Source organism: Adiantum capillus-veneris, chromosome 7 (genome assembly GCF_014529385.1).
Source record: "Adiantum capillus-veneris isolate H3 chromosome 7, ASM1452938v2, whole genome shotgun sequence".
In the NCBI taxonomy this organism is placed as follows: Eukaryota; Viridiplantae; Streptophyta; class Polypodiopsida; order Polypodiales; family Pteridaceae; genus Adiantum; species Adiantum capillus-veneris.
This window is the reverse complement of record NC_140937.1, coordinates 76,809,689-76,834,607: the sequence shown is the minus strand read 5'-3', so window position 1 is coordinate 76,834,607 and position 24,919 is coordinate 76,809,689. Positions and strand designations below refer to the sequence as shown.

The 24,919-nt window shown below is 45.8% G+C and overlaps 1 protein-coding gene and 1 pseudogene across 1 annotated transcript in view; both read left to right on the top strand.

Annotated features, from left to right (window-relative positions):
• Positions 1-24,919, top strand: part of LOC147454089 (uncharacterized) — a 147,211-nt gene that overhangs the window by 101,169 nt on the left and 21,123 nt on the right. Inside the window, exons 4-5 of the mRNA XM_086517264.1 lie at positions 13,512-13,604; positions 13,765-13,863. Of these exons, the coding sequence (XP_086373390.1) occupies positions 13,512-13,604; positions 13,765-13,863 (192 nt within the window). The remainder of the gene's footprint in view (positions 1-13,511; positions 13,605-13,764; positions 13,864-24,919) is intronic.
• LOC147454090 (uncharacterized) lies at positions 18,332-19,439 on the top strand (annotated as a pseudogene).

Sequence of the window (24,919 nt, the reverse complement as noted above, 5' to 3'; positions counted from 1 at the left end):
AGTGCCCAAAATTCCGACTTCTTTGCTGCAATATAAAGACGGTTTGCATCCAAGCGGGCTAAAAATTTCTCCACACAATAGCATGTTGCTCCCAAGAAGAGGAGAAAATGAGAATGTCATCTAAAAAGATAAGCACACACTTATCGACCAAATCGATGAAGATACGCATCATCATGCGATTAAACGTACCTGGTGCGTCCGTTAGACCAAACGGCATAACAATGAACTCATAGTGCCTGCGTTCGGTCCGAAAGGCGGTCTTGTAGATGTCTCGCTTTGCGATTCTTACCTGGTGGTAGCCACTCTTCAAATCGATTTTTGAAAACACCACTGCCCCATTGAGACGCTCCAAAATGTACTCGATGCGAGGCATAAGAAATTTATTCTTGACCGTCATCTTGTTGAGGGCCCTGTAATCCACACATAACCGCGATGAGCAATCTTTCTTACGAACAAAAAGAATAGGAGCAGCAAAAGGACTTACACTGGGACGTATAAAACCCCTATCCAACAACTCACCTAGTTGTTGCTCTAGCTCCTCTTCATTAGCCTTGTTCATACGATATGGAAACTTACTTACAGGTTGTGCTCCGACCATTAGGTCGATGACATGATCTTCGGGTCGTCGGGAGGGAGTGTAGGGGGGAGATCATCCTAGAGAAATAAATGCTCAAACTTTTAAAATAACTCACCATACCTATCGGGAATACCCAAGTTCCTAGATGTGGGGTTGACATAGATGACCGCCGCTTGGGCTCCTCGACGTAGCTCTCTTTTAGCGTGGACATGAGAAATGAGAGGGAGAGAGGGAATGCCGCTCTCGCCTCGAATGAGGATTGGCTGCACACATTGTGATTGATGAGAAGCATGTACTTCTCCCAATCAACAATGGGCTTAAACATGCGAAACCACTTAATGCCCAAAATGGCATCACATCCTGCAAGTTTAGAGACTACAAAACGATGAGTAAATTGAGTTTGTTGAACAATTAAATTGACATCATTAACTTCGTGAGAGAGAGAAGCGTCCATGTCTTCAGAAAATTCTTGCATCGGGATGGTGGGGATTGGATTTGTCTGAAAACGTGCACGTTTCACAAGAGGTTCACTTATGACATCCTGAGAACTTCCAGAATTAAACAACACAATGACCCTTTGACCATTAACATGTCCATAACATTTTATGAGTTCATCCTCTTCAAAAGTCCCCTCCTGCTTAGCTTCTTTCTCTACCACACTCATGGCATTCACCTGAGGGGTAGCGTCAGAAGTGGACGCAGTAGAGATTTCCTTTTTAGATTCTTTCTTAGGACACTCTTGTTTCATGTGACCTGCAATTGAACAATGGAAACACCTACGTTCTTTTGCATACAATGCTTGTTCTTCTCTACTTAATGCACCACCTAAAACCCCTTGGGCAATCTTTTCATCAGGTGTGAGTTGAGGCTTATCCGATTTTCCTTTACCCTAATCCTTAGATTTATCGCCCTTAGATTGAGATTGAGAGGTAGAAGTAGATTGAGAAGAATTTGGAGAGTTCTTTTTATTGTTGACATTCCCATTAGAATTCTTGTCCTTTTTCTTTGACGAGTCAGGAGAGGAAGGAGTACCATTACCTGAGGCCATCTTAAGCTTACCCTTGTTGTGCTTCATCTCTTGGAGTTGAGCCAAGCAGATTGCTTCTTGCAATGTCTTTGGATCACGGGCCTCCATATCAAACTTGATCGAGTGGTCCAATCCAAAGAGAAAAGCCTCTAACCTCTCCTCATCTGATTTTCGCAATTGTCCACCTAGTTGTGACACACGGTTATCATACGACATCACCGGTTTACCTTGTTGAGACAAAGCCCGAAAATCCTCCTTTAAACGCTTCAAGTACTGTGGAGGGAGGAACCGAGTCTTGAGATCCTCCATGAACTCCTCCCATCTAAGCTCGAGAGGGGGAACGAGGTAGGACTCGGCGTGGGCAGCCATATGGGCCACCTCTTGCTTCTCCATCCATTCATCCTTCCAAGTGATGGTATCACCCATGAGATGCATGGAAGCCAAGAGAACCTTGTTATTTTCAGACTTTCTAACAACCGCAAAATAGGATGTAAATTGATGTAACCACGAGTAAATGACAATAGCATCCATCTTACCGTCATACTTACTGAACATGATCTTTTTGGGAATGGGATCATTGGTTGTCCGTGTAGCAATGGTTGCCTCCCGATGGTCTTGGCAAGCTTTTCATAATCGGGCTCCGAAGATGGGGGATCCGGTCGCACCGCCAAGGTGGTGATGAGATCACGCATGGAATCCCTTCCCAGCCTATGAGCCTCGGCTTCGGCCGCCAATCAATGCTCCTCACGCTCCGTTGCTTCCACACGCTCTTGTCGCCGACGAGCTTCGTCTTGCCGCATCATCATCTCCATCATCATACGCACCATAGCATCCATGGGATTTGATGGCGAAGGTGGAGGAGTTGGGGGAGCGCTTGGAGGATCCATAGGTGGCACTTGCCCACCTTCTTGATTTGTGGAGGTATTCATATCGCTACGAGTCCTAACCATGCAAGGATTTCTCCTCTTGGTTCAAGGAGGGTCGCAGACTAATCTTCGAGAGACTATCTACCCCCTCGTAGGTGCACCCCGCATGCAACACCCGGTATACAATTGGTTGTTATTTTTCGACGCTCAAGGCGCCTGGCCATACGCGCAATGGCAGGCCTGTTGTTCCAAGAGTGGGGAGAGTATACACCGAAGGGCTGCCAACACAACCAAAAAACACGAGAGAAAAAAAACCTGTTGGGGATTAGTGGATTAGTGCAAAATCTTTAAAGCTCTGATACCAATGTCAGGTGCAGCGGAATTAAAATGTTGAAGATCTAGTTTTACACTTCCACAAAATCCTTTCCTTCTTTCCTTGCGTTAGTGAATACTTTGTGCTTCAATGAATGTTCCTTTTATGTTCCCCTAGAGAGAGGGGTTGAGAGAATGCAATAGACATGTGTAGAGGGAGAGAGAAAGAGAGAGAAGAAGAGAGCGACACCCGATGGGGTCTCAACCAACCCTCTCAAGGGCCCCCCACACCGTTACTGATGTGGTATTTGCTTTAGATTGCGTAAATGGAATGTATACACAATGCAATACCTCAATGCAGACTCTACCGACTTGATTAGGGAATGTCACCGCAGTAACTCCTCAAGATGAGGCACCTCCGGGGCTGATTCAATGCACCTTGGGATCCTTCTCGATGTGGGAATTGCGGATAACCACCACGGGCTGATTTTCACTTTCGATGTGAGAAGGATGATGGGCTGAAAAACGCAGATCTCGACGAGGCTGATGATGGACAGCGACGGAGCGCTCGATTTCGGCGAGGGAATTGCCGAGGGGAGGCTCGATGGGCTGCCGAAGTACCGGGCCGCAACCGAGGACAAGCGAGGGCTGATCCGAGCCACTCTCCGGCGAAGGAAGTGCTGAAGACAGAGAATGCTGGCCTGTTTTTCTGCTTGGATAGCGCTAGGGCTGAATTCTGCAATCGCACGGCGCCAAGGGCTGGAATTTGCAGAGCGCTGCTGGCTGATCTCTGTTGAAAATGCCAAGGCTGAAATCTGCCCAAAACACTGGCTGCTCTCTGCTGAAAACGCTGGTTGAAGTTGGCTTTCTGCTAATGCTAGCACAATCTGGTATAAAACGCTGGCTGAAGGTTTCCCTTTATAGGTGAGTTTATAGACTTAAGTAATTATTAAGCCTTAGGTAGGGCAAACGTCCACCAGTTTTCCCAACAATAAATCATAAAATGATTTATTAAAAATTGGTCCAAATCTGGTGAGATTGTCGCACATCTGCGCACTTGGGGATCCGATTGACACGCGGTCTGGCACGTCGGATTTCTCTAATCTAGAACTACATGCTCGTCATGCCAGATGCCCGCCGTAATGTAATAACATCTGTCAAAACGCGTATGTAAACCATTTATGCAAGAGGGTTCAAAACTGGAAAACGTAATCTAATGGATTTGTCCGGACATGCAGGTCCTGCGAACAAGCTCACAAAATTGCCGGTACTAATCCTCCTAGGATTCTAGACATCCCTATCTAGGAAAAAGGGGAAAACTGGCTCTGGAAGTCGATGCAGTATGTCCACGTGGCACACAGAGCCATGCGCACGTGACACCACATTTGTCTGCAAAAGCAGCTAATGTAAAATTTTCATACCACGGAAGCAAAAAAATCAATTTGTCCTTAATGGTGAGAGGAGAGCGAGCAGCTACTGTAGAGGCAAGCTGGAATGAAAGTACCTTTGCCCAACAAAGTGATGTCCTCCACTCCGCCTTCATCAGAAGCGGCTGGTGATCCTGTTAGCAACTCTCAAGTTTTAACCTGTGTAGGAACATCCTACTAGTCATCCCATGACGCCTTTGTGAGAGAGAATCTCAATACAATCACCAATTTTCTGCAGGTCTTAAGATCATAAGGTCATAACGGTGCCATATTACGCCAGAGAGAAGAGGGATCAAAGCTCCTAGTATGCTGTAAACCTTGTGTGGACGGTAGGAGAGTTGGGGGGGAGACTAAATCTGTTCAGGAAGGGCTGAAACATTGGGGTTTAAGTAAAGGTGCTACCGGATGAGACTACATGATCCCTTTCGCAGAGAGAGGGAGGCTGACAGATTGGGATGTATCCGCAGACATCTTGAGGGTTTTTGGGTGATGCTTTTTTGGGTGAGAGGGAGGCTGACACTAGGAAGACACTCAGTCATATTCAATTGGAGAATGTGATTTCTCTTATCATGCTTCAAAATGGATATGGATATCCAAGACTAATAGGATGAATAAAGATTATAAGAGCAGCCCGTTGGCAGCTTGCAAGCTTTGTGTGACTCAAGAGACATTTTGCACACGGATCCAGATGAGGTTTATGATATTGCTTCTGAACCTTGATGCTTTATTTACTAGTGAGCTGATGACTAATGCTATTTCACAGGCTCGAGAAGAGGTTTGGTCTCATGCTCGGCCTGTGGTTATTGAGGACACGTGTCATATGGTGATGATTCCATTCTTTATGCAGGAGATGCATGATGCAGAAGTTGGTATTATATCTTGATGGTGCCTCTTGTCTTGGTGAGGATGGTTTGACGCGCCAGTTTTTCTTACAGAATTAGGATATGCTTTGCCATATTTTGCTCCAGGGTTTGCAATACATTTTTGATAAGGGAGTGATGCCTCACACTATGTCTCCTGGGTTGATTTCTTTTATATGGAAAGGGGGAGACCCCTACTTACATCAGTGTAGGCCAATTACTGTCATTTCTTATGTGTATAAGATTTTGTCTCAGATGATTAGTACATGCTTGAGGCCTTTCTTGCTTGACCTCCTTCATGCTTCTCAGACTTGCTTTGTTCAGGATAGATGCATCCTGGACAATATTTTCATCTTGTATGAGGCAATTGAGTGGGTGTGACAGCAAGGACAGCCAGTGGCTATTATGCTTCTTGATTTTGAGAAGGCATAAAATTGGGTGGATTGGGGTTTTTTGGAGGGCATTTTACCATAGTCCCAGGGAATCATTTCCCGTTCAGTTCTCATTCCATGGGACTATATAGTCACAAGGAATGGCAATTCATGCCCGTTCCACGCTCCCATTTCCTGTTCCAAGTGACTATGCATTTTATAGAAAATGGACTCTTCTTTGCATTGGATTACAAAAGTTGCGACTCTCTATCGTTCTACTTCTAGTGTTGTTACTATTAGAGGTCACATTGGGCGATGATTTCATGTATATCCCTTTGTACATTAGAGATGCCCACTTAGGCCATGTCATTTTCCTTAGGGCACCAGACTTCGTAGCTCTGTGGTCTTGCTCTGCCCTTGGCCGGGCCCCCTGACTTGTTGGACTAGGATTATGCAATTGATACTTTGGTTATTCACTTAGTATGATCCACGATCCACATATCTTGAATAGTCTGCAGGCAGCTGCTTGGGCAGTGGTGCTCTTATCAAGTGGTGCAAGTCATTCGTTCTTTTGAGAGTGGACTGCCAAGGGGAGTGGAGGATCAATTCGCTTGGCTGATGAGAGGTAAGACTTGCAGATATTTGGGTTTTCATGCTGGCATCGATGTGTCGTCTGAGCAACAGTTTGAGCCCGTCTTGCAGTCTATCAGGAGGAAGATTTGCCATTGTTCCTCTTTGCATTATCCTTGGTTGGTAGAGCTTTCATTGTAAATTAGGTTCTTCTTGCGACAACCTAGTGTTACTACCTCTTGCTTGACTCTACCTCCTAGAGTTATGGCACAATTTCCTGTGGCATGGCTCAAATCGCTCCAGAGACATGCGACCTAGAGCTATTGGCGCACTGTTATTATGCCTCCAGAGGAGGTTTTGGTATTCCTCGGTGGTTCATACCGCAGTCCTCCTATGCTCATAATGCACTCCTCCAGTTTGTATTTCCCATTGAGCATCCCGAGAGGTCTATTGGATATAGTATATTGCTCCATGTATTAAAAAAAAAAAGGAGAGATGATAGAGGAGACAAACACTTAGAGAGAGAGAGAGAGAGAGAGAGAGAGAGAGAGAGAGAGAGAGAGAGAGAGAGAGAAATGAAAGGAAATGTTATATTAACGTCTTCAAAAGGCCAGAATGACCTATGAGACCAAACTGATACAAAAGTGGTGAATCTGTTACAATGTCTGGGTACCTTAGTACTAAAGTACTAAGTGTGAAAGGTGTGAAAGTGTGAAAATAAATGTGAAAAACTAAATACAAAGTATTCACTAAACTTCTTAGGAGCATTCTGGGTGTCTGGCTAGAATGCTTCTAATCCTTTGTTGTAGTCTTCTCCGGTGAAGTGTGCTTCTGCATCTCGGTCGTGGTCATCTCGATTTCCTAAGCTCAATCGCCCTGTCAATGAGGGTGCCTTTGGTATGAATGTGGGTACTCCTTTGTGCTGGCTGCTGGCCTCTTGCTTCTCCTTCCACTCCTGCATCTCTCGATCCGAAGAAATCTGTGATCTGCCTCTGAGGCTGTAGTGCTCTTTGTCTTCCCATTAGATTATCCCTGTGCCGATGTAGTTGCAGTAGGTACAAGCCTAAGCATGTTTGATCTTGGTATTGCATGACTCTATCTAGAGGTCCAAAGACTTCTTTAAATAGGCAATGGAAACGCCCACGTATCTCATAGTATACGGTGCAATGGCATATGTAGTGTTATTCTGTCTCTGGCTCCATTCCACATAACTTGCAAATTCTGCTCTCAGGTGGGATTCCCCTAAATCTGCCAAATTCAATTTCCAGCTCGTGTGAGGATGTACGAATCTGACCAATAGCACATCTCAAACCATGAGACAGGTGGGTATCCATGTAGCTCGGGCGAATCACAAATCCATCTTCAGATAGTTGTAGGAAGTTTTCTTTGTAGTCGGCCATGTTCGTGCCCAATTCTTGTGTAGGATCTACCCATGTCCTCTTAGTATCCAACTGTATAAGATCCTGATGGATGATTTTATTAATCTCCGTTCGTGTAATTGCCAGTGATGGAGCCTCAAGAGAGTATTAGAAGGGGGGTAATCTTTCCATACTGAACCTGTGTCTCTGAAACCACGAGGACAGTTGCGCATACCAGCATGATGTATCCCCTTTCATTGCTAATTGTCGAGAGGATTCGAGGGCCAGTCTAGTATATCGGCAATTATTTGTATCCCAGAAACCATGTATAAAGGACACTGATCTGGTAAGAGCTTCAATTTCTATCGGAGGGGCAGCTAGTTCCGCTCGGGTAATCGCGTGTGGTACGGAGGCCTTGGCTCTAATCATTCGGGAAATCATAGATACCAAAGGTCTCTCCATTGACTTCCAATTATCCTGATCCATAGATGGTCCCCAAATCTGGACCTCATAAAGCATAGCCGAAGCCCCGACAGTATCAAAGAGCCAAAGTTTTGTCCGTGGTTCTTGAAACTGCACTTGTGAACACATCCTCTCCAACCCTCCCAAGGCCGCAGAGGCTCTGGACAATCTAGCATCCGCTGCTTTCTTAAGAGTAAACTTCATCATCATGATGAAATGAAACGACATGAGCCCACATCATCATCATCATCATATGATCCAAATTTCTAGTATAGAGAAAGAATGACCCAAGAGCAATAACTCAATAACTCTAGAGAAGGCTTATACAACAAGATAATGAGAATGAAGAGGGGATGCGTTTATAATGACGAAGGTGGCCTAGTAAGGTGCAAAATGTCCCCCCCAAATTCAGGGCCAAATCTCGGAGTAAAAAGAGGACGCCCTGCTAATAATTGTTTCTTGAGCCACCACATTGAAAATGAGACAATTGGACCAAAAGATTGCTGACTAATAAAAGATCCAGAAGAACTAGACCAAAACTAAGACAACTGGACCAAAAATGGGACAATTGTTGAATAATAAAAGGTCCCGAACATTTAAACTGGACCAAGTGGACTAAAATGCCTATTCAGGGCCAATCTGGCCATACACTACGCCTTACAAACTAGGATGCCACCATTTGCTCATGACATATCTCCAACACCTCATGTTTAGCGCTAGATGGGTAGGTCCAACTCCACATCATTGATGAAGAAGATAATCCTGTTGAGATCAAGGTAGAGGCTTGGTGAGCAGATTTGCAAGATTTTCAATAGTGGGGCAATACTCCAAACTGATATGACCATCCTCAATGTAATCTCAAACAAAGTAGTAATGAACATCAATGTGTTTAATCTTTGCAAGATTGTCAATGGTGGGGCAATACTCCAAACTGATATGACCATCCTCAATGTAATCCCAAACAAAGTAGTAATGAACATCACTGTGTTTAGTCCACCAAGGGACAACTGGGTTATGTGCTAAAGCAATAGGGCCATCGGAATTTTAAAAACTAGTGCTAGGAGATAAAGTGCAAACTGACTACTCATGTCATAGCAAATATCAGGCTGAGTGTTAACCAAGGACAAGAAAGAACCAAGAAACTTCTGTACTCGGTAGCATCCACCAAAGGAATATCATCGGGTCTTGGATAACTAAGAATTTAGATCCATAGGACAAGACTTGGGAGAACAACTTTCCATACCATACTTCTTTCATTGTTAAAAAAGTTAGACAAAATGCCATCAATTGCACTACTTCCAAACCAAGAATATGATGCAACAAACCAAAGTTTGTCATAGCAAAGGTGGACATGAGTTTAGCATTCATCCTAACAACTAGATTCTCCCCTGAACCTGGCACAATGATCTCATCCACATGATACTTGAGAAGCACATAAAGGTTAGCATTGGCATGAGATTGCTTAAAATTCAAATAAAAGAAAAGCTGTCCATCTTTTGATACCAAGTCTTGGGTACCTATTTGAGACATATAATGCCTTCGTTGACAAGTAGAAATGATCCTCACGATCATCAATGACCAAATTAGGGGTTGTTCCACATATACTTCCTCCTCTGAACCACCATTCAAGAAAGTAGACTTGGCATCCATTTGATAAACATGCAATTCATAATGTGCAACAAGTGCAATCACAGTATGTATATTAGTGAATCGTTCAGTGAAAGCAAAAGTCTTGTCAAAGTCGATACCTTCCTTTTCAGCATACCTTTAGCAACAAGACGAGCCTTGTACTTGTCTAAAGAGCTATCGGAATGCAACTTCACTTTGAATCACTTACCTTCTTGTGGGACGGACGAGGAGCAAGCCTCCAAGTATTATTGTCCTCAATAGAAGACATTTCAGGTATCATAGCCTCTCTCGAATAAGATTGAGACATGGCCTCCTCTACAAAATTTGGTCCATCCACCTATGACATCAAAACATAATTCACTTGTTGTGAACTACGAGTCACGCTATGAGTAGAAACCTGCTTATGAATGGTAGAATTTGAGAGACCAGAATCTTAAAGGAGAGAGCAAGTCCATCGAGGAAGAACCTCGGGCTTCACATGTGTGTTAGAAGACTCTGGAGTAGAAGTACACCAAGATCAACTTACACAAAGGGTGTAGGAATAGTTGATATAGAGGGAGATAATGTCGATGATGGAGAGAGTGAAGAGGAACCAACAATAGGTGTAGGAGGGGTCATGGTGGTGATAGGGATGGAGGTGCTAGAAGAGGTTGAAGCATCCAACTGGAAACGGGTCAATACCAACATGGGATGAAGAAGCTCTAATAAAGTAACAACCAAATCTAATGTCATCAAACCAAGCATCATGGGAGAGAACAATATCCTCCAGAGAAGGATCCCAAAACCAGTTTTTTTTGGAGCGAGAGACGTTACTCACAAAAAATCGCCTCTTTGGATTTAGCATTCAAAGTCCTCTTTCTTTGATGGAACATGAACATGAGCAACAAAACCAAAGACATGAATATGTAAGATAGAAGTTTTACGACTTGTAAATACCTCCTCTAGAGTGATGCCATCCACCGTTTTTAGAGAGAGCGCTTGAGAAGATAAATGGATGTAACCATAGCTTCACCCCAAAATGAGGGAGGGAGAGAGGCATGATGCAAGAGAGGGCATGCCATCTCCTTCATTGTCCTGTTCTTTCTCTTTACAACACCATTCTACTAAGGGGTGTAAGGGAGAGAGGTTTTCCTTTAAATGCCCTTAGAAGAAGGAAACAATAAAATTTCGAAGTTAAAGAGAGCAACAGTCTTCATAGCAATATCCATGTCTGTTTGGAGAAATCACCTACAAGTATCAAATAATACTTTGACCCACCAAGTGAATCAACCTCCATAGAACCTGCAAGATTAGCATGAACTAACTCTCAAAATGGGAGAGGCTCGAAAAGTGGCCTTCTTTGGAAATCACCGTATCTATGGAAACAAGATGCTACAAGGTAGCAATGAGGACATCGCCAAAGAATACTCATGGTTTTGAGCAAAAAATGGGGCTTGTAATCACATAAAATCGACCATAGGTCCATAAACAAGAGATATGGGAAAAAACTTGAAAGATATACAATGACATCATGGGGAAAAATCATAAAAAAGCCCACAGCATACATTTAGAGATAATGATAGTGAAATATACCTATCTTGCTTGTGATAAGCCAACATATATTTGCCGAAAGCTCTATCCACCTCAAGCAATGTAACGAAAACCACAATGTCCAATGCTATGTATCAGATTGATTTAAACCGTCCTCTCTAAAACCTCCTATGTTAGCTCACAAAAGCCAAGGGGATTGTGCAATCCCTAGGCTGTGCCTCCAAAATCATTTGCATCCACTCTTAACATTTCTTGATGCTGTACCCAAAAAAGGATGCAAATCTACGACACAACCATACTGTAAGAAAGGAAGGAGGGACCCAATCATCGTCCACCACAAAAGCCAAGGGAAGGTACAAAGATGCACATCTCTTTGACCAAACCAACTTCCCCAAGATCTCACTAAACTGACTCTCAAACAACTCTGCAAACTGTCTGATATCCATAGAGTTGTTGGCCTCAACTATTGTCTGCTCTTGTATGGTATCATAAATAGCCTCCCTCGCCCAAAAGGAACCCTCATGTAAAACTTGCACTTTGAATGTGATCATGGGAGCTGTCTCTACACCAAGGAAGATCCGACGTGCTCCTAACAATTGCACAAAAAACATGTTGACACGCAAAAAACTATGCAGGCAAGATCTCAGATGGAAAACTTGTTGAACAGTCAAACTGAAGAGATTAACTCTCTTGTTGACGCCCGATAATGCCTATTGTAAGAGGTGACTATGACCAAATCTTCAAGGGATCCAAAGCTTGCTAAATTGGCCTATCCTAGAGCAACTCGATCTGATCCTAAATTGCCACCAATTGCTGGTCCTCATCCTCTATTGCTTTGTCCAACTGCTCTGGGACCTCCTCTCGATCCTAACCTCTCCTCAGGAGGTCTATTTGGGGGGTGCCCTGCCTTACATGCAGGTTACACAGTAGCGCATGAGCAGCAATACCACAGTCAGTGTGTGTCATAGTGAGCAACAAATGGGAATGTAGAGGTGGTTATGGTAGCAATGGCGAGGGAGGGTTGCAAACTAGAAGAGAAAGACTGTGTACGATATAAGCCACTTGCTTGATAACCATGAGCCACAACAAAGATTCCTTCTATCGATCACTTTAATTACTTCATCATCAAAGTAGACTCCAAGACCTTTAGAAGTTGCTTTAGACATGGAGAAGAGGTTAATTGAGAGCTTAGGCAGGTAGAGCACATCATGCAAAATAGCATTTCAAGAGAGTAGTCCAATAGCTCTCCATGTTGTTGTGAGGAGTGAGACGTATGAGGGGAAGCCCCATTATCGCCAATCCACTCACTCTTGGCCACGGCCTTAAGTTTTTGCAGAGTGGGTGGTGCAATCACCAAGAGAGGATACACTAGGAGAGAGTGAGATAGAAGAGGGAGAGGCACAAGCAATGTAAGTTCTTCTTCTGTGGACTTATCTAATGCTTTATTTTCAACAGATAACTTATTAGCAAAACATTTTTCTTCAAGATGGCCATTCTTTCCACAAAATGTGCAATGACGAGGTTATTTGGAATCTTTGGTTAGTGTGGTTAGCGCTACTGTGGGTAGTCCTTATCAAAATGCCAGTTTCCTTCATTTAAAGCAGACGTCAGTAAACACATGACATTTTACTTCCAAGGATATGTCATGCCCAGCTCAGCCATTACCTTAAAACTCAGGAGTGGGTTGCACCTGTTCAATATAATGCAAAAATATCTAATAGTTGGGAGACTGCCCATTGCTGCCCCCCAAGGCTGCATACAAAACCTTATTCAGTGCTCCAACCACTTATTGAATTCGCCCCCACTAGAAATATGGGATTTCAGGGAAGTCAACCCACACAGGACATCCACACTGCAAGACCTCAGGCTTAAAGCTGGAAAACAGGGAATAGCATGTAAAATGTTCCCTTTGATGAGACCAGCAGAAGACTCCTCTGAGATAATGACCCTACCAGCACTTGGAAAAATCCGGTTGTTGCAAATGGCACTCAACCAATTTGACCTTGCTGCTGGGGACCTCATAAGAGCACCTCTGGAACTCATTATCCAGAGGGTTTGCTCATGACATTATTTGACATAAAATGTATCCTTCCAAGACCAGAGCTCTATGAAGATCATCCATAATTGTGCTCATGGTGGGTAGAGGCCACCTTTGTATTGGCTTGTATTTTTCCTGCCAGTTTTATGGCTCTTGCATAAGGAGGTTGACCTTTATCTGCCTCTCAAAAACTTTCTCCAGAAGTTTCTCAGCTTTGGTAGAAACGCCTGTTTTCATTCAGGCCACAATACCTGTATTTCAAGCTCCCAAAAGAGGGGCCTAGCACACTCTTTGATCCTGAGTGGCAACCAGCTCACACCCCTTTCATACGTACTCACATACAAAATGTTAGCTTGGCATAGTCTCAAATATGAAGACATACACTTGTACCTAATGTTCTCTTTGTTGAGGTATACTATCTTGAATTGCTTTCAATCTCTTGCAGTTTCTTTAGAATCTTATTATGCTTAATAACTGATTGCAGGGGGACACAACATCTTTGATGGCTATATTGAGAAGTCTTCAAGCTGATGCATCCCTGTTAGAGTCAATATGTGTCCTTTCATTTACTGAAGATGTAAGTCATTTGCCTCTCTCGTTTTTCAAATTGCTTTTCTTTTTGTCTAAAGAAAAGATCATAACTGCGTGTCAAGTGCTTATTTTTCTCACAAGAAAACATATTCAACCCTTCTCTTCAGTAATTTTCCCTACTTAACTACGTTATTTTTTATGGTCAGGTGACATATAGGTTCTTCCCGAGTTGGATGGCTGGCTTCATCAATGCGTCAAACCTCGGTCCATATGAACCTAAAAATTCCAAAAATTTGTTGTCCGAGGTGTGTGTGTGTGTGTGTGTGTGTGTGTGTGTGTGAGAGAGAGAGAGAGAGAGAGAGAGAGAGAGAGAGAAGAAGAAGAAGAAGGAGAAGAGAATTTTAACGTCATAGGAATCTATCCCAAGAGACCTCAAAGATCTATCCGACGAGAGTAGAGAGAGAGAGAGAGAAATGAAATGAAATGAAATGTTATATTAACGTCTTCAAAAGGCCAAAGTGACCTATGAGACCTAAAAGTTACAATGTGGTGGATCTGATACAAAGTCCGAGTAACAAAAGTAACAAAATGAAATGAAAATGACAATATGACAAAATGACTAAATGACTACTATGGAATCCTAAACTCCAAGGTGTGAACTAAGCTGGGATAGCTAAAATCACAAGAGATCCAGCATCGGTCGCTGGCAGGTCTCATCAATCTCCTCCATGGTCAGTAGTCTGACCGGGCGTTGTGTATGTCGGGCCAAAGTGACCCAAATCCTCTGATGCAGCCTCCGTCAGTGCTGTGTAGTCCTCCGTAGTCGCGGGCGTCTGGATCTCCCCAGCTCGGTCACCCGGTCGATCAGTGTGCCTCTGGCGTGAGGCGACGAGCTCTGCTGTGGTAGTAACTCCTCCGGGTGTCCAGTGTCTGCTCTAAAGAAGTCTATGATCTACCTCTGAGACTAGCTAGCCTCTCCTCTCATCAGGCTCTCTCTGTGTCTACGCAGCTCGAGCAAAAACAAACCCAAGCATCTGTGATCCTCGTACCGCATGACTCTAGAGAGTGGTCCAAAGCCCTCTCTGAACAAGCAGTGGAAGCGGCCTTGTATCTCGTAGTAGACGGGGCAGTGGCATGTGTAGTGCAACTCTGTCTCAGGCTCTATGTCACATAGGGGGCATGTCCTGGCCTCTGATGGTACTCCACTGTATCTCCCAGTCTCGATCCGCAGCTGGTGTGAAGATGTTTGTATCTGGCCAATAGCACATCGTACCCCATGAGACAAGTGGGTGTCCATGTACCTGGGCCTCGTCACAAAACCGTCCTCCGTAAACTAGAGAAGATGCTCTCTGTAGAAAGCCATCTTCGTGCCCAGCTCTTGTGCTGGCTGTATCCATGTCCTCCTGGTGTCTAGCTGAGTTAGGTCCTGGCGGATGAGCCTGCTGATCTCGGACTGTGTAAGAGTCAAAGAGGGTGCATGTAGTGAGTACTGGAAAGGAGGCAATCTGTCTATGCTAAACCCATGTGCCTGAAACCATGACATCATCTCCCTATACCAGCATGCTGTATCTCCTTGCATGGCTAACTGTCGAGAGGACTCAAGTGCAAGGCGGGCATATCTTTCTCTGGGAAGTTCCCACATGCGGTGTATGAAGGAGACAGATCTGGTGAGCGCCTCAACCACTAGTGGGGGGGCAGCTAGCTCTGCTCGGACAATGGCACGTGGTACTAAAGCCTTGGCTCTAATGAGCCGCGAGATCATAGAGACCAGAGGCTTCTCCATGTCCCCCCATCCATCAGTGCGGGTTGTCCTCCCGTGATGATCCAATGAAGGTCCCCAAATCTCCGCTCCATAAAGCAATGCAGAAGCCACCAAAGTGTCAAAGAGCGAGGCTCCTGAAACTGAACCTGTGAACACATCCTTTCCAATCTACCCGATGCTGCCTGGGCTCTGGTCAATCTAGTCTCTTCTGCCCTCCTCAGTGAAAATGCTGGCCCACTAAACACCACTCCAAGGTTAGTATAAGCATCTGTAGACTCCACTTTCTCCTGGCCATATGTGAATGCAGGCGCTGACCTCCTGATCCACTATGGGGTGGTATTAAATACCATGACCTTGGTTTTACCAAGGTTGACGGACAAACCACTTTCGTGGGCAAACCTATGCAAAGCATCCAAGTGACGTTGCATCCCCTCCGGAGAGTCGGAGATCAACACAATATCATCAGCATATAACAATAGTGGGAATCCATGTCTGTAGCAGGGCTACAATGTCACTTTCACTTTCCCAGGACATACAGTTGGTACAGTTGGTCGGGTCTGGTTCACACTGGACTGACTCTCTCGGCTGGACAAATGACACGTGGCAGGATACGGACGGTGGCCTAGTGGACATCGTGGCCAGGTCACCACCACTCAGTTTCGGGATAGACTTAGATGGCTGAAATTTATGAGCCGTTGGTGGCTCCCTACGGTTGTGCATATGAGTAGTCGTTTGGGTCATTTTGGGTTTATCTTTATGTAGTCGCTTAGAGTGAGTGTAGACACACAGCACTTCTTCACTCTCCCTGCACATTTGAGCCTCGACACCCCCATTGTACCTGAGAGTCCTGGGCTGGAGCTGAGTGTGCTGCCATGCGAGAGTCTCTATCAATGCTTTGAGATAGTCGAGTCATTTGTGTGGTCTACTGTTGTTGTTGTTGTTGTGTCTATGAGCGTTGTTGTCTATTGTTTCCTGTTTCCAGTCTGTTTTGAGTGAGATTGTCACGCACATTGCACTGAGGAGCACCGAGTGTAGAGAGCATGACACACTATCTGCGCTACAGGTGCTCTCATTTTGGCGATCACGGTGGGACCTCAACTAAAGTCTCACTCTCTGTGAAGTTAGTTGGGTTTATCTAGCTTTGCCTACTTTGCCCGGCACTGTGTAGCCTGTTGGGCTGGTCCTCTCTTGCCCTAGTCCAATTGGTCTGGTCCTATCTCCCCCTGGTCCAATTGGTCTGGTCTCTCTAGCTTGGTCCAATCTGTTCTCGTCCTTCTCTGGTCTCTCTAGCCTGGTCCAATCTGTCCTCGTCCCTGGTCTAGTCTCTCCTCGTCCTTGGTTCAACCTGAGTCTAGACCTGTCTTCAACCAGTACAGGTTTTCTTGTCCAAGGTTCGGTTGGATTGGTGGTCACTGCATGACACATACAAGGCGGTCAGTCGAGCGTCAAAGCGCACTACTGATCCCTTTGAAGTACTACAATAGAAGACGACCCTTATTGCCTAGTAGAAGTCCATCAACCTCTTCACCCATACCTCCACATACGACATCACCCATTCCTCCATCCGGTTCCACATCTTCCAGATCACCTTCTCCAGCAAAGATCTCTCCTATTCTGCTACAGCAGGCTATTGAGCAACAAGCTCAGCAAGGGGCCATGGAGCCGTTGGCTAGCGTTTTGGCCAAGGTAAACATCAAATTCCCTACATTCAAAGGACTCTCTTCAGAAGATGCTGATGACCATGCAAGGAGGTTTGTATCTCTCTGTACGGGTCGTGGTCTTAACAGGGAAGATGCTTATTTGGTACTCTTTCCATCCACCTTGGATGGCTTAGCAGACAAATGGTACAGCCAGTTTGGAGAAAATCATTTTGCAACTTGGGCAGCCTTAAGAAAACAGTTTTGTGCAGCTTTCAGGCCAGGTGACTACCAGGAGAAGGTGTTGGATGAGTTGGACAACATGGTGCTCTAGCCAGAGGAGACTTTTGCAGAGCTTATGACCAAGACCAAGTCTGTGGTTTCCAAGCTTCCCCAGCAACCCGGTGAATTCATGGTTAAGAAGTGGGTGGAGAAGGCGCTTCCCAAAACATCGCAGCAAAAACTTCGAGAGAGTCTCCGACCCGACGCCACTATGGAGGAGTTTATCGCAGCTGCTACTAGGATAGAGGGGGCTAGGAAGTTGTTCAACAACTCCTCTCACATAGAGACCCCCTCTGTGTTTTCAGAAAGTACTACTGATCCATTGACTTCTTTGCGTAGAGAACTTGAAGCCCTAAAACTACAACGCGCTCTTCAAGAGGAGAAAAATATCTCTCTTCGCCAGGAGAAACCCCCACATCTAGAGGCTTTGGATCAAATCAAGAGATAGCTAGAAGAGCTTCGGTCTCAACAGGAGACTAAAGCTATGGTATGGTGCAGCTCGTGTCACTCTTCAGGACATCCTCCACAAGACTGTCCCCTTCGAGCTTATTGCCACTTCTGCGAGAAGTCTGGGCATGAAGACAAGGATTGCTTTTATGTCAAGGGATTACGGCAGATACAACAAAGTCTAGGTCCGTCTCTCCAACAAGGGCTAGCACCTGCATCAAACATGGTGTCACCATATAGCCATCAAAACCCGATGCCACCTCTGCTGACAACACCTCCTATGCAAGGTATGCACAACAACTTTACATCCCCCAGCTTTTATCATGCTAGTACTCCTTCAATTGCCCAAAGCTTCTACACGTCAGCATCCGGTCCCATGCAGCAAGGGCCGAGACCACCTCGTCCCTCAAATAGGCAATTTTGTGCTACAGGTGCGGGGAGTATGGACACTATCAGAGCAAATTTCCCTTACCAGAAGGGTCCCCTCCTTGCCGACATTGCCCTGAAGCTAAGGATCACTATAGTAAGGATTGCCCAAAACAAAGAGCGTCCACATCTGCAAGCACAAGCCAAAACCAACAGGAGTTTACATTCCCAAAGCTTAACCTCATCACAGTGAACTCAATTCCACAGGCCCCGCCTTCCATGCTTGTAGTTGCCTCTCGAGATGGGTTGAAGCAAGTGGAAGAGCCAGCTGGTGTGCTCACACGGGCACAGAGAGATGCTCTTGGTCTCAGCCTCCCTGGCGGTCCAATCTTTCCATCTTCTGTCACACAAATGAGTCAAACTCCAGTAGTAGCTGCCAAACCAGCAGGTAGTGTCAAGAGCCAACCTACCTCGCTTCTATCAGATATTGATGGTGCTTTCATGGAAGCGATAGAGGACTTGCAGAAGGTCAAGATACCAGAGCAAGATCTCGTCAAAGGAAACAAGCCCGCAGCAGAGTCTATCTTAAAAAACACTTTTCAGCAAGTGTCACTGTACGACATGCTTCAACTTGATGCAAATTTTAGAAGTGACACCCTTTCCATCATCCAGTCTCTGTACCCGGGTGCAGGGCCTAATGGCGGGCACCTACCTGTGCAACCCTTAGGAGTCCTATATAATTTCATATCCAGCTGCTCCCCTCACCGACTACAAAAGTCCTCATCTCAGTGTGTCTATTCTTGGGCATCAATTCTCAGGCGTCATAGTGGATGGTGGATCTGGGATCAATCTGATGCCAGAATTTACTATGTTGGCCTTAGGCTTGCAACCTAACCGCCCTGCTCCATTCACTGTTACATTGGCAGACCAGAGGACAGTCTACCCGGTGGGCATACTAGAGAATGTGCCATTGATGGTACAAGGCTTCACATTTAGCTTAGATTTTGTGGTGGTCAGTCTTCCTCAGGTGGAGGGAGGATTTCCGTTGCTGATTGGTAGACCATGGTTGCGGCATACTAAAGCACTGCATGATTGGGGAAACGACGCCATGTGGATACATTCTCCTGGTTTCCCCATGCAACCAATTCGGCTCGAAGGAGGTATGGATCCAGTGGTTCATCACAGCTCATTGTCAGTACAGTCCAACCCCGACCCTGAGCAGCCCACCCCACTTGACGGGTCTAACGAAGACCTACTGCAGTGGTTGGAAGCTACCGCCTCGATGCCATGCTATGTTGTTTCTATTCAAAACTCACCTGTGCCGGTAACACTCTCTCCCAACTCCTCTGGCGGACATAAATGTCCCAAGCCCTACAGCAAACAGTAGTCCTACAGCAGACAGTGGTTCAGTCCAACAAGTGCGTCAGCCCCAAATTCTCATGATTCAGATGATCCGCCTACTGAAGCCCTTGGCCTCGGGGAACCTATAACACATCACCGAAGGAGGAAAAAATCTCCTCTGCATGAACTCGCCAATGATTTCCCCCTCCCTCTAACATCTTCCAGGTCGGACGCCACGCCCCCTCAAAAGCACTCGGTTATGCCTGTGTCTGAAGATTTACCCTTCGAGGAGCTTCCACCAGGATGGTTACAAGAAGAGTATGCGGAGTTTCCAATCGATCAAACACCAGCACATGAAGTTCGAGGCTCAAAGAGGCAGCTCAGTTCTCAACTTCTCAAGTACCCTCCACTGTTACACCCCCTGACCCTGTCAAAAAAGTCAACCTGGGCGACCTTGATGACCCTCAGTACGTCCTCTTAGCAGCTTGGTTATGGGAGCATCCCGCATTACTTGATTAGGTAGTTTCTTTTATTCACTCGTTTAAGGATGTTTTTGCTTGGTCCTACAAGGATTTGGAAGGGATCCCACCAGAATTAGGTCTCCACACTATCCCTCTGGTTGAAGGGGCGAAGCCTGTCTCAGAGGCCGAGCTTATAAGCTCAACCCAAAGTATGCAGAGGCTGTCAAGTTGGAGCTCGAAAAAATGCAAGAGGCAGGGATCATTGTACCTGTGGAGCACTCTGAGTGGTTATCACCCATGGTGATAGCGCCTAAGAAGCAGTCAAATAAAATTCTCATGTGCGTAGATTACCGTGCGCTAAATAAGGTAACTATTCCAGATGGTTTCCCCACACCTTTCACCGAGCGTGTGCTCGAGGACGTAGCAGGGCATGTTTTGTATAGTTTCATGGATGGGTTTAGTTGATACAATCAGTTGGGCATCCATCCAGGTGATCAGTTGAAAATGGCCTTTGTGACTCCCTGGGGTATTTTTATCTACACTAGAATGTCTTTTGGGTTGAAAAACGCTCCACCTTCTTTCAATAGGGCGGTATATCTCATCTTTTGTCCTCTGCTTACAGATCATCTTCGCATCTTCATGGACGATTTTTCGACCTTCTCGGGTGCTCAATGTTCAACCCCAGTGGAAAATCTAGAGGAACACCTCGCTCAACTCTCTGCTGTCTTCCTCCGATGCAGAGAGGTGCGCTTAAAGCTGAATCCTAACAAATGTCATTTTGGTCACTAAGGGCACACTGCTAGGCCATGTGGTGTCTGCTAAAGGTTTAGCACCTGACCCAGAGAAGATTGTGGCAATCTTGAAGTTACCACCCCCCATCAATCCAAAAGGGGTACAGAGCTTTGTTGGTCACACAAGCTATCATCGCAGGTTTATACGCATGTATGCGCAGGTGGCTCAGCCACTAACACGCCTAACTAGTGTTGTTCCCTTCCAATGGTCGAATGTAGAGACTAAAGCTTTTGCATATCTCAAAAAACGCCTCACTGAAGCACCTATCCTAGTACTCCCGATTGGTCTCTCCCTTTTCATGTACATACTGATGCCAGTCAATTGGCGGTGGGTGCTGTGCTCTGACTCAGCCTAGTAAGGAGTACAACCTGGATCGCCCTGTTCACTATGCAAGTCGCCTACTCACCAAGGCAAAACATAACTATAGCACCACAGAAAGGAAAGGCTAAGCTATCGTGTATGCTCTGCAAAAATTTCGGCATTATTTATTAGGGGTCCACTTCACAGTTATTACTGAGCACCATGCCGTGCGCTATTTGCTCAACAAGCCGCAAGTTGCAGGTCAAGTATGGTGATGGCTACTCCTATTTCAAGAATTTGATTTTGAAGTGGTACTCAGGCCCGGCAAACATCATGTCCTTGCTGACCACCTCTCTCGCATTCACACGGGTGAAGAAGCAACAGGGATTGCAGACGACTTTCTAGATAGCAACCTCTTTAAGGTGGATACCACTCCGGAATGGTACGGCGATGTTTTGCATCTACTTTCTACTGGCATGTACCCAGAGAATGCTTCTCCACTCCAGAAACGACGACTATTGTTGAAGGCAAGGCCATTCACACTAATTGGATGCCAGCTATACAAGTCAGGACAGGATGGTGTTCTGAGGCGTTGTGTCTCTCCTCATGAAGTGGAGTTTATTTTGGAGGATGCCCACAGTGGTCCCACTGATGGCCATTACCCTGGTCATATTATTGCTCAGAAGATTCTCCAGTGTGGCTTATGGTGGCCCTATATTTTTCGAGATGCAATTGCCTATGTCAAAGTATGTGATGTATTTCAGCGCTCTGGCCCCAAACCAAGCAAGCAATCAAACCGTCCCATGAAGGTCTCTATGGCATGGCAGCCCTTTGAGAGATGGGGCATTGATTTTGTGGGTCCAATTACTCCCTCCGCCCAACTAGGACATCGGAAGTATCTACTAGTGGCTACAGATTATGCAACAAAGTAGGCAAAGGTACTGGCAACAACGGATTGCACTGGCACTACTGTAGCCAAGTTTCTCTACGAAAATATTTTGTGCAGGTTTGGGTGTCCCTTGGAAATCACCAGTGATAGGGGTAGTCACTTTGTGAATGAAACAATTTCAACCTTGCTGGCCAACTACAAGATTCTTCACCGAAAATCTTGTTCCTATTACCCTAGAGCAAATGGGCAGGCGGAGAGCACTAATAAGGTTCTGATAGCACTTCTGCGCGGAAAGCATGTCATCTGCATCCTGCGACTTGGGGTCAAGCTATCCACGGCACCCTTTGGGCATACCGCACTTCTTTCAAAGCCACAACCAATCACACCCCATTTCAATTAGCCTTCGGTTTGGAAGCAATAGCACCCTTTGAGTTCAATTCAGGATCTCCGCGAGTGGGTAGTCTGCGTGCCAATGGAGATTTGGGGTCGGCATCTGTCTCTCGTCTTTACCTTCTGGAGGAAAGCTGAAGTTTGGCTTCCCGGGCTCTGGAAGCAGAGCAGCTTCGTCGCAAAGCATGGCATGATCGCCATCTCCGAAAGCCGCAAATAACGCAAGGAGCACTGGTGCTACTTTTATCAAGCTAAGTATCTGAAAAAGGCTAAAAAACTGGTTCCAGCCTGGCAAGGGCCATTCAGGGTGCAGGAAATTTTGCCACAAGGAGCAATCCAGTTAATAACTTTGGATGGTGTTCCATTGCCTCTGGTAAACGGCTCCAGGATCAAGTGCTATTACTCTGAGTAAGCAATCTGCAACGATTTCGCCATATGTAGGTTCAAATAGCCCATCTATCTCCTCCCAACTACCTTTCCACCAAAACGGGAGTTCTGTTATGTCTCAATCTCTGCTAGGGTTGTAGAAGTTTCCATCTTTCAGTCTGAAGTATCATTTCCCACTCAGTCTCGATAATTGGGTATTGTCTTCAACTTCTTACAATCGAATCACTCTTTCTCTAATTGTTATATCATCAGTGTTATTTGACATTAGCACTAAGGTATTTCCAGTTAAGCTCCTAGTCTCTGTAGCGCGGATAACTTGTCGTGCTCTCTACAGTGGGTGGTCCTCAGTGCAATGTGCGTGACAATCTCACTCAAACAGACTGAATCTCCCTCAAACAGATGAACAGAAAGGAAACAATAGACGTCAACAAAGCTCTCAAAGACACAACAGCAGACCAGAACATATGACTCGACTATCTCAAAGACTGATACAGACTCTGGCATGGCAGCACACTCAGCTCCAGCCCAGGACTCTCAGGTACAATGGGGTTGTCGAGGCTCAGATGTGCCTGGATGGTGCAGACGTGCTCTGTGTAAAGACCCACTCTAGACGACTACGTGCAAGATAAGATAGAACTGCCCCCAAAAATGACTACTCATATGTACAACCATAAGAGCCACCAACGGCCCATAAAGAACATCATCTAAGTCTATCCCCATTGGGTGGCGGTGGTGACCTGGCCACGATGTCCACTAGACCACCCTGCCACGTGTCTACCCAAGTGTGAACCGACCAGACCAAAGGCCAACTGACCAAAGCCCAACTATAAACTACTGTCATATGAAAGTGAAAGTGACACTGTAGCAGGCTACAGTCTCTTTTGTGATCTTTTCTTTAAGGTTACTAGCTTCTCTCAAGGTCTCCACATATAAGTAGCTTGTCAGTAAAGATTTGGTAAGTAAGTTCTTAGCCTTGCTTTGCCTTCCTCGAACATGGCTGGGCATTGTTCCCACTGTGGTCACAAGGGGCAAAATTCAAGGACATGCTTGGGCAATCAAGCAGCGGTAAAATCATTGCTGTATGCCTCTCTGCAAAGTGTGCAAGTGATGTATGGTATCCTCACCGGAGGGGCACAGCCTCAAAATGTCGTCTTCAGCATTGGCGGCCAATCGTCCCATTTGTCAAATTAGTCTCCCACCCCTATCTCTTAAATTCCCCCTCCTCTGCTCTCTCCAAATTCGCCACCCTTCCCTCCCAAATCTGCTCTCTCCAAATTCGCCACCCTTCCCTCCCAAATTCGCCCATGCTGAATTAGTCCCTTCCAGAAATTCGCCCCTACCTGCCTTCTCCTACCAATTCGAACCCCTCCCCTAGTTCCCAATCCGACCCTCTCTCCCATCCCAATTCGCCCCTTCACCATTTCGCCCCCTATGCCCTGCCAATTCGTCCCTCTTGCCCAACCCAATTCACCCCTTCTCCTACCCAAGTCGACCCCCTCCCTTCCCAAATTCGCTCACTGCCCAATTCGACCCCCTCCCTTCCAGAATTCGCCCCTCTCCTGCTTCTCCTGCCCAATTCGACCCCCTCCCTTCCCAAATTCGCCCTCTGCCTTCTAGTTCGTCTCCATCCCTTTCGTCTCAATTAATCCCCCCTCCCCTCCTTATTCGTCCCTCCTCCATATTCGTCCCCCCTTCCATATTCGGCCCTCCCCTCCCCTTTCTCCAATTCTTCCTTCTCTGCCTTATCAAAATTCGTCCCCTTTCCTTTGGCCAAATTCGTCCCTACTGCCTTTTTCGCCCCCTGCCAAATTCGCCAATGCAGTCGGACTTTAGCCCTGCCCAAATTACACCCTTTTCCAATCAGTCAAACTTTCACGCAATTCGTACCCTAGTTTTTTCAAACTCGTCTCATATTTCACCCTTTGACAATCCTCTCATATTCCCCCAATTCGGCCTGCTTTACAATTTCTCTCCCTATCACCCACCGTTCCCAATTCGAAAACTTCCAAATTCGTCCAACTGCTCGAAATTCAAACCAGGTCGCCGGGCCATCTCTAGTCCAGTTTTCTGGTATTCACCAACTCGACTGACAGTGTTTGAAGTTCTTCTGCTCTCTATTGGGTCTTTCTGCACGAGGTGTGCATATGAGTAGTTCAAGAAGAAACTACAGTTATCATGGCAGGTACTAGCAAACACTCAAGAAAAGCAATTAAGAAGCCACCACCTCCGCAGGAGAGTTCTGCTAAAGAGGAGCAGGATTCGGGAACTAACAGCCAAGATGTGGATGATGTGGATGGCTTCACCTCA